At 43.6% G+C, this 10,978-nt stretch overlaps 1 protein-coding gene across 2 annotated transcripts in view; it reads left to right on the top strand.

Annotated features, from left to right (window-relative positions):
• Window positions 1-10,978, top strand: part of rasa3 (RAS p21 protein activator 3) — a 63,835-nt gene continuing 52,857 nt past the window's right edge. For both annotated transcript variants that reach the window (XM_058380481.1, XM_058380482.1), the window contains exon 1: window positions 1-162. In XM_058380481.1, the coding sequence (XP_058236464.1) occupies window positions 108-162 (55 nt within the window). In that variant the 5' untranslated portion in view covers window positions 1-107. The remainder of the gene's footprint in view (window positions 163-10,978) is intronic.

Raw genomic sequence — 10,978 nt, forward strand, 5'->3', positions numbered from 1 at the left:
AGGTTGTGCAGTCGGCCAGTGGGCTCGTGGTTCGCTGCGCGGCTGCTGGAGAGAGTCCGGGTCCGTGAAGGAACGTCTCCAAACGCGATAAACGGGAAAGAGCGAGCATGGCGGTCGAAGAGGAAGGTCTTCGAGTCTTTCAGAGTGTCAAAATAAAAATAGGTAAGTAGCCGAAAGACTGGGGGAGGAGGAGGAGGAGGGGGGGGCAGTGGTTAGATTCTAAACGTTAGCTAACGGCTTTCCGTTAACGGGTCAAGAAGGCTCGAGCGTTGGCGCGCGAGCCCACTTTTCCATATTCTAATTCAAAGCACACGCTCGCGCCGCGGCGGATGTCCAGCGTGCAGTGTGTGTGTGTGTGTGTGTGTGTGTGTGTGTTTGGAGTGCATGACTATAAAAGCAGCGCTTTGTGCTTTCGATCGTGTTTCACTGCACATAACGTGGTCTAATAACCGAGCCTGGATGTCCGGATGTGTGGACCGGGTTACAAAATAAACAAACAAACAAACAAACAAACAAACAAAAACGTCCAGATGGCACACACTCGGGCTCACGCGCTGTGTGTTTATTTCTAATGTGTTGAAAAGACGGAATGCGATCATCTTTACGCGTCTTCAGTTGGACATGTCAACTTCCATAGTTGAAACCTGAATGAAAGAAACACGGATCTGTTCCTTGTCTTTGCTTCTCTTCTTGCACAGCCCGTGTATCTGATTGTCATAACAATGCATTTGCGCGTGCATTTCTTTTTATATTTAAGGTACCTTGGCTGTGTCCCAAACCGCATCTGTCTGTGCTGTGACGTATGGCAGTAGTGCGCAAAAAACATGAAGGGCTTTTGGGTGCTGAGGTCTTGTTTATGCATTCAGATCAGACATTTGCTTATTAAAAAAAAGGCATATGCATATATAAATAGAAATATATATGAATACGTACTGTATACAGCATCGACACACACACGCGCGCGCACACACACAGTGTGTCTGTGCAAGGCGCAGAGCACAAACCACCCAACATGATCTGATGTACATCTGTATTTTTTTTTATTTTTTTTTATTTTTACCGCAAAAGCACACGCTGGTAAGCCACATGTGTTCTATGCGCGTGCATCAAAACAGCATCTGCATAAAAGATCACAATCATTTAGATGCAAGATTTTTACAATAACTAGACGCACCGTGTTCCTGTGACTGCTGGAGAGCGTCCTGTAGCTGCACCGACTTAACAGTTGTTCATATGATCATGATGCATTCCTCTAACAATATGGAAAGTAGACTGAGTGGCTGTATTGTGCACACACACACACACACACACATCTTAACACCTGTGCTGTAATGAACACACACACCAAAAAAAAAAAATTCCCACTGCCTTCATAAAGATGAAGTGTTATAAACTGCATCCGGTTGCCAAACGCAGTTGCGTAAAAAAGAGCGTTTGTATGGCAGGAAGTGAGCATCATCTGAAAACATGTGTTTAGGGTTTTTGCACATTTGTGAGACACACCCTTACATCTCTTACTTTACTAGGTGTGTGTGTGTGTTTTGATATGATTAGCCAGCAGAAAAACTGCCTGTCAGGGTTTCCTGTTGAGACTTTGCATAAACTGTTATTAGTGTATTTGCGATGCGCCCCAGCCCTGAATCTGCCGTAATTTCAAAAGACATTTTCTAGGAACTGACCACTACAGCTATTAATAATAATGTAATTACTGTTACATCAGAGGTGGTATAGAGTCATGGCTGACCAGTGCCATTCAGAAGAACAAACACATCGTATTTTATTCCGAAGCCTACCATTAGCAGGTACGGCTGCTGTTCAGAACAGGATTATATGATCAACAATTTCTTCTCATTTTGTCAGCGTACGCCTGTGCCAGGAAGAGGAGGGTGTTTGATTGTTTGGCTAGGTATACAGAGTTCTCGGCCCGGTTTCCTGACGGAACATTTGTATGGAGGAAGCTTCTAGGGGTCAGGAGCTTCTGGTAGGGGGTAAAGGGAGGAAACAGGAAAGCACTCCAGATCACTTCCTGATAGGCTGAAGGAACTCCAAAGCAGCTCACAGCAGTGTTTTCAGTGTTCCCGGGTTAGACTCGGACTAACGCAAACCAGATGGAATCAGAGATTGACTTTCACACTGAGAGTCCAAACGCTGTAATGCTATTTCCTTTTTTGAGTCAGTCCCCAAACTTTTTATTGCTTAATGCCTTCTCTGAAAAACAGAGTGAAAGCAAGCCGAATGACAGACGTGTGGGTGAGAAAGACACGATTTTTATAGAAGGAGCAGTTTCATATAAGGGCCTTCAGAGAAGAGACAGGAGGGAGGAAGTCGGGCACAGTGCTTAGTCAGGGGTTGAATCACAGAACGTGAGAATCAACTCCCTTGTCCCTTCTTTTGGGGAGAAACAAGGCAAAGAGGAGGAAGTGTTCCCAGTTTCCATATGACTTTCCTGGACGCTGGCCAGTAGAGTTTGTCCAGAAACTTGAGGGCTTGTTGAATCAGTGAGGAAGGGGCGACGAGGCCTGCTTCACACATGACTGCCAGTACCGATGTCATCTTCACTTCAAAAAACATGGTTCCTCAATCTTTCCCCAGAGAGACAGTCTGGAGAACATTGCTAGACAGAACACTGGTTTCTAAATGTGTTCACTTCACAGCACACAATAGTTTGTAGATTGGACATGTCGTCTCAGGCGCCATAGTTTTCGCGATCTACTTAGTGTGACAGAGCCACAAACCCGAAGAAGTGTGTACGGTGTAGACGTAGCACTTACACCTTCCATAGCAACAGCACAAATCAGACCAGTGTCAGTTCACTGAAAGGAAAAGGACGAGGGAATCTGTCCAGCTGACCTGAGGATTCAAAGCTTCATGAGCCGTTAGAAAACTAGCTCTACAATCTCTCCCATCCAACACAACCGACACTGTTGATGTTTACAAATCAACACTATCAGACGATCAGTTACTTTCTGAACACGTCTGTTGGAGCTGAAATGAGGAAGCTGGAATTATGCAAAAAAGGTGGAATTTGTTTTTTTTTCTGTGTGCATGTTTGTGTGTTGTATAAACACAGAGGAGGTCCAGATATAGACGTGCAGGATAGGACATGCTGTGCATCACCCTGATCACCTATACAGATCTACAGGGAGGAAAAAGCATGAAGTTCCTGGGGCCCTGCATGCTGAGGAGCTCTCTGAGGGCAGAGCAGTACAAAAAATTTTTTATCTTAAATTAATCTTCAACATTTCAGCAGCCTCAGTTATCCTGCTATCCTGTTTGAAGTGGTTGCGATGGTTATGATGATACTGACCAGAAGGTTGTGAGTTTAAATCTCATCACCAGGAAGCTGCCACTGCTGGGCCCTTGAGCAAGGCCCCTTAACTCAGATATTTAAATGAGATAAATGCAAGCTGCTCTGGATAAAGCTGTTTGCCAAAAACAGTAAATGTGTCTAAGACTTAAGTTTAAACAGTCAAGACTGCACCACCACTTCACACTCAGCTGCTCACATGAGAACATACACGATGAAGGAAGCTTTAATTCCTGAAAAGGAAGAGGACAATACTGTAACTATCTGGCAACCAGAAACACGAGAAAACAAGAAGAAGCAGAAACGAGGAAACGGGTCAGTGGGTAAGTGCTGGAGGTAATGACTAATGAATGAAGGATCATTAAAGACAAACCTACATCTTATTCACCTGATTATCAGAGAGATGAATTCTGTGTAGTTACAGGTAGCTAGGGTTAGCATGTTTTGAGGAGTGTTAGCAGTCCTTGATGTGAGCTGAAGTGCTCTTCCAGGGAATAACGCACATACCACCATCAGTACTGCTCTTTTCTCCCCCGAATCAGTACTTTGCATTAGTTAATACACTAGTTAATAGGGTAGTTAATATTAGTTAACGCTAACCAACAATGAAAACAAAGGGCTTCATGTTTTGATTGCGCCTGTAGAAGCTTGTCATAGATATATTAAATATTTATAAAGTCATTTCTGTTCCTTTATCGTTTAGACAAGTGTTGGATTTCTTTGACTTATTTATTTTCCTTTCAGTAATAAAATTGTAAAGACTTGAAAATTGACATATTTCCGGCCATATATTTTCACGTAACGTCAGTCTTTTGGTATTTATTTATTTATTTATTTATTTTAAAGGTGTACACCATGTACCTTCTCATGTCACGGCATCTCTTTTTTTGGCATGGCATTTACATGAAGTTCAAACTCTTCTATTTTATACACCTCGCTTGCCTGTTTTGCATCAGCATAATGGTCCAGTTCTCGGGGGGAAAAAACAAAAGACTTCCTGGTACCACGTCATGGTTGTCAGGTATGTACGCGGGGTTAAAGTGTACACGTAAACAGTCGATTTCCAGACGACGCTTCGCTCACGTGGATTTACTTTTATTGTTAAGATGCAGTAAGAGCTGGAGGACTGACATGCAGGGGTTGTGTATGTGCTTTCATTGCTAAAAGGTGGATTGGAGTGTGTGTGTGTGTAGTCCTGCACTGCGCCAGTATGTGACCCTGACCAGGAGAAAGTGCTTACCAAAGATGAATAAAATGAAGCAAGTGAATGTGATTGCTTAGATCAGAGTGAAAGTGAGCTGAGAGACAGACATGTGGGTGTGAAAGACAAGTTTTTACAAAGGAGCAATAACATATAAGAGGCTTTAATAAAGAGACAGGAGGGACACTGTGCTTAGTCATGGGTTGAACCTCAGAACGTGAGAATCAACTGCCCTGTTCCTCCATTCGGGGGAGAAACAAGGCAAGAGGAGGAAGTGTTCCCAGTTTCCACATGGCTTTCCTGGAAGCTGGCCAGTAGAGTTTGTCCAAACGCTTGAGGGCTTGTTGAATCAGTGAGGAAGGGGCGACAAGGCCTGCTTCACACATGACAAAAAGAAAGAAGGTAGAGGTGTAGAAGATACGCACATCACATCGCTTCTTCAGTGGACAGTGACATTTACAGTCTGAGAAAACTGAAACTGAGTGAAAAAGTCTGGAATGACTGTGCAGCATTCAGCCAAGTCAAAACAAAACTGGGTGAGATTTATCTGCAGGTCGCGTTCAGATAAACAAAAGTGTGGATGGCAGAGCGAGATTTCCTCCAGTCAGAACTCTGTGGTTTTGACGAGCTATTTGTGTCCTCAAGCAGAAATGGAAATCTCTTTTTCCGCCAGCGCTACACAGGGCCAGAACTACAGGCTCGTCCTCTTCAACAATAACAACAAGGAATACTTCTCTTAGGTTTATTGCTCTGGAGGCAATTGTTTGCACATGAAAATGGGTTTAGCCTCCTGAATGTGTTCCTTACAGGCAAGAACACCACGTCAGCACCACAGGGTTAAAAATAGCTGCTAGAACCTGTGCTGTAAAGAGGCAGGGTGGTGGTGCTGCAGCGGCGAAGAGCTTCACATCCACCATCTGCAACGTTGCACATGCAGATCTGCTCATTTAAACCGATCGGATCCAGTTCCATTTTTAGTCTCCACGTCCAGAGAAGTCATCATGCTCAGCTAGCAACTAGTGTTACCGCTCCTCTGTGCTAGTTTTAGGAGAGAAGCGAATTCATTCAGGAAGGAAGTGAGCTCAGTTTCTACTCGGTGTTCCTGGCAGCTGGCCAACAGAGTTTCCCCAAAATCTCAGCGGGCAGCTCGCTCCTGAGTCACAAAGGAAGGGGCGAGGAGAAACGCAGCATGAAGCCGTCTATGACTTTACATCTGACAACGACAGATTACTGCTCTGTGTAGGAATCTAATAATGATTTCTGTACATAGGGATGAAAATGAAGACATTACGATGCCATCATCCGTACAATAAAAGTAAATACACTCTGAATCTCTTGCTTGGACTTTCAGCACACTGTGTTTATAGCATCATACAGTAGCATAAGCTCAGTGACATGACAGACTGAAACTCCTCACCTGCGTGTTCTCAGCATGTACACGCTTCCTCAGTGTCTGATATGGCATCAGTTCATGCCTTTATATTTAAATGACGCTCCTTAAAAACACAACCACAAGGCCGAGTTGATGCAGACTTGATTCATTTTAATCTGACTCACTAAACCCATCAATCATCACAGGATCAGAGAGCGTCTGTGCAAATGGCATGTAACCACAGAGCAGGTTTTTTATTATTATAATTGCGTGTGTTTCTAAGAATGCGACGATTGATTCAGATTATTGCTTTGTATCTTATAATAATCATAAAGTTTTTCAGATTCTGACATAATATGAATCAAATATGACTCTCAGAGACTCAGAAACATTTCCACGTTATATGTGTCATAAAATATAGGCTTCCTCATAGTACTGTAAGAAAAAACTTTTCAGTAGTTTATACTGTATAATGTCTGCAAATATATATATATATGTTATAAATATGTTTTATTTATTATTATTTCTATATAAACATTTTTTCTTTATTATATTGACATTGAAAATGACTCATTTTTTTCTTTCAAAATACAAATTGTTTATTTCTGGTCAGACTCTAAATAGATAATCAAATAAATAAAAATTATGTACATATATCACAATACCTTAGAACTGTATATGTTCAGGATATCGGTATTGTCATTGCCGTGGCACAGCCCTGCTGTATTCAGCACACACACAGCTTCACATCTTCAGCATTTAAACAGAGACGCTTTTCATTCACACCTGCTTCAGGAACAAAACTCTCTCAGCTCATCTGTGTTTTGATCACAATACTAGAAAAACCAAAAGATTTCAACCCCACGGCCTCGTTCCACGCCTGTGGCTAGGTGTCATTTTATTCTGACTCTTCAGGGGGTTTTTTGATGTCATTGTGGTTATCAAGAGTAGCACATGCAAAAAAAATAAAAAAGGTTAGATATTGTTTTCTCTTGCCACGTTTCACACAATGTGATTGCTGCACTTGCAGTTCTTTGCAAATCAACCACCCACTTTTTTTATTGTAAAGCAAATGCAAATTAAAGCCTGTTGTTTAGGATCTTATTAAAGCAGAGCCTCTGTGTTCTAAACACCAAAGTTTCCTTTTAACCTCCAAATGAGCAGCATGAAAAGATCCGCTACAGAAGATCCGCTAGTACGGCTGCGAAACTTTCAGAGAGCCGCCTGGGTATTAGACTGTATTTGCATGATGTGGTATTGAAAAAGTGCATGACAGAAGCTCTAAGAAGCTGCGTGACTGGAGAAGGAAGCCGATTCTAGAGAAGCCAGAGGCCCTCAGACCTGGAGACCTGCCTGGTGTATCACGTATTCGCTCAATGCCAGTGCAGCGAGGAATTTTATGAATGGACGTCGTGTCTGGACAGTGCGTCTGCTCTCACTCCGGATCTATTTCTGCAGGCTGCTACCAGAGAATATAACCTCTCCTGTCAGGCCAGAAGCCAGTCCTTGGGTTTCACCGTCTCAGCTGTGTAAAGAAATGCCATCTGAAAGGCGAAACCCACTTCCTGTTTTGATCCTCTGAGTTGATGAACTTGGGGGTTTAACACATGGGCCTGCGAGTCGAGCTCTCGGGGAGGATGGCGTTATGAATTTGTCCACACGAGAAAGAGAAACCATGTGAAATTTAGTCGATATTTTACGCCGTGTGTTGTTTAAGGCGTGCGCTTGTTAACATTCTGTCAGCAGATGTTTTGGATGGAGTTGTGATGTTTTTCAGTTGTAGTCACAGAGCCGTGTAAGTTTTACAGCAGCTCGCTTATCAGTCGTGCCATGACCTTATTCAGGCCACAGTGGATGAATGCCTATATTTGGGCATCGCGCCTCTACTCATCACTTCTCCGTCTAAAATGAACAGGATGTCTCACACATTTTCCTCTCCCCAGCGTCTCACCAGTGAACAATAGCAAACGAAAAGCAGCGTCTGCGGAGCAGCTGCCTCACAGCCCGTTCTGAGCCGAAGGCACACGGCCACGACCCATCTCCGCGGCCCGCGTGGTCTTTAACCAGAGATGAGAGCGGTTATTATCAGGCAGATTAAAGACCGGGGGGGTGGGGTTGGCGATGCCTACAGACAGAGCTGTCCTAATGACGGATGCACCTCCTCTTCACAGACGCCCTCAGGCCACAGAGCAGAACAAAGCATCCATGTGTGTCAAGTGTCTGTTCTCAGATTAAAGCCGCGCTCTGTGGTATTAATAGCATTAACATTAGCGCTAGTCTCAGAGGTGTTTGCCAAAACGCCTAGCGTCAGGCTAATTTAACCTTTTTTTTCCTAAACACTCGAAATGCTCGGCCCGCTAACTTCACTCTTCAGTGCCTTCTAAACTACGGCTTGGACGCAGCCTGAAATTCCATTCGTACTATCTCATTTCCTGTTACAGTTCTCCTTCTCTTTCCCTCTCTTCTTTTTCTTGGGTCTGCTCTCATGCCACCGCCCCCCTCCCTCCCTCCATCTCAGCTCTCGACTGTCCCTCTGCTCTGCCATCCCACTCGTCCTTTCTGTCCGACAGGGTTGTAGGATTTCCAAGTCCTGCTTACGGACGAGCTCCAGAAGCTAAAAAAAGGGCGATAAAGAAATATCTGCTTCCTTTTATACTCTGCTGCTCTTTAGTCCAAGTTAGTGATTAGTGAAATTAGGGCAGCTTGCCCATGTTCTCCCTGTGTGTGTGTGTGTCAATAGTCTTGATTTAATACACACATAACTATGCTGTAGAGGGCAGCGGGCCTCGCTAATCGCTTTGCTTTACAAACTTTGTTTTGAGCGCTTCCTACTTCCTGCTTTGTCTCATCACCTTTGTATCCTTCTCCTCCGTCTAAAAGCAGAAAAGCCCTCATGGTTTTTGCTTCTGCCTCCATGCCTGCATTCTGCCCCTTGTTTTGTCAACACACCAGGCATTACTGCTTGTTTACCCTCGGTGTCACGGTGGTGACTCAGGCACTTCTCCTCTTTTTATTTGTTATTTGTTGCCTGGCAGACCATCAGCTTCAACAGACAGAGGAATAATAAAAACTATTCCATTACCGACTTTTACAAAACTTGTGTTTTTATTCGGTGAAGGTGTAAACGAGCTTAATGATGGTGTGATGCACCTCGATGCTGTAACTAGAGCTGCATAGCGGCATGTACACAGAAGCAGATGATCTTTATTTGGGCTCGATCAGAATCGTTTTATTGATGACGTCTGAATGATGATCACTTTTCAGCATGAGAGTGAATGTGATTGGTTCATTCTGATCACAGCCACGTCACTAATTATTAAAGAGCACGCAAACTTGCATGCAGGTGACTGTGACGTTTCTCTGATTTTTACAGGAAGTGTTTCAGTCTGTTTTTTACTTTATTTTTGTATGTTGTTATTTCACATTGAGGATGGAGACAGTTGCATGGACATGCTCCGAATCATGAAATCTGATGCACTGAATTTAAAGCAAGTTAAAGAACGAGGGAGATGAGGCCGATCAAGAAGGACAAAAAAACTTCCAGTGTCATGTATCAGTCTCCTCATGATTACTGAGTAACCACAAACATGTCAAACTCTCTCTCTCTCTCTCTCTCTCTCTCTCACTCTCTTTCTCTCTCTCCTGCTCTCCATCTCTCCCTGCATCTTCCTCACTCAACCTCTCTCTTCCTCGCTCTCCACCCCCCCTCTCCCTCTCCCCTCTCTCTCTTTCTCTCTCTCTCTCCCCCCTCTCTCCCGCTCTCTTTCTCTCTCTCCTGCTCTACATCTCTCCCTGCCTCTCCCTCACTAATCCTCTCTCTCTCTTCCTCTCTCTCTCTCACCCCCCCTTTCTTTCTCTCTCTCTCTCTCTCTACCGCTCTCTTTCTCTCTCTCCTGCTCTACATCTCTTCCTGCCTCTCCCTCACTAATCCTCTCTCTCTCTTCCTCTCTCTCTCACCCCCCCTTTCTTTCTTTCTTTCTCTCTCTCTCTCTCACACTTTCTTTCTCTCTTTTTCCACCTGTTCCTGTCTTCTTGTCACATCTTTTTATTTTTTTTAAATGTCATTCACATTTCCATACAGTATCACACTTACACTCCTCCTCACTTCTCTTCACTCTCTGGAGCTCTTCTGCCCCAATTTCCTCTTTCTGTAATTATATTTTACCACCTACATGTGTGTGTGTGTGTGTGTGTGTGTCAGTCACATGCTGGGGAAATGTGACACATGGAGACATTTTTGCAATACATGACATACCAATTCCTTATCAGAGATCTAACATGAAGATATAATGTATAGTATACACTACATGGAGTGCGTACACATGCAATCGATATGAAAAGTTTACACCCCCCCCCCAGCCTCAGTGTGAAATTAAAACGAAATGAAAAACAGTCCGAAACATTTTTAAGGGGAAAATATTCAATAATACTAGATGCATAAGTTTTCATGCCCCTAAAATAAGCAGCTTTCGATTTGATTAAACCTCTCAGGTCAGTGTTTTTAGTGAGTCTGTTAGCGTGACACATCTTGACACTTTCTTGCAAAAACATTCTCGAACCGTTACACCAGAAGGGCGTCTCCTGTCCACAGCTCGTTTCCGGTCACAGATTTTTAGCTGGATTCAGATCTGAGCTCTGGCTGGATCAGAAGTGTCCAATCTTATCGAGAAAGGGTGGGTGTGGGTGCAGGTTTTCTTTCCAATAAAGCAGAAGCCGCACCTGATTCCACCTGTTTAATCTGCTGATCTTGGCTTTAAATAGACTTAGGTGTGGCTTCTGCTCAGCTGGAATGAACACCTGCATCACACCAGCCCGCATCCTGAAGACTGGACATCCCCGGGCTGAGACATTCAAAAACACTGACCTGCTTCTTCTGATTCATTCATTTCTTTTGTTTTGTGGATGTATGCTTCGGGTCATTGTTGTGCTGAAAAGTGAAATTATTGTTTATTATTGATGATTTTGCACTAAAATCGACTGGTACCTTTTGGGATTGGGTCTCATCAGACTATTCCACGTTATCACATGGTTTGGGGGGATTTAGTTAAGATTAGATGTTGTTTTGTGTCTGTCTAGCCGTACTGCCCTATATCTCAGA

Source organism: Hemibagrus wyckioides, linkage group LG26 (assembly GCF_019097595.1).
Source record: "Hemibagrus wyckioides isolate EC202008001 linkage group LG26, SWU_Hwy_1.0, whole genome shotgun sequence".
In the NCBI taxonomy this organism is placed as follows: domain Eukaryota; kingdom Metazoa; phylum Chordata; class Actinopteri; order Siluriformes; family Bagridae; genus Hemibagrus; species Hemibagrus wyckioides.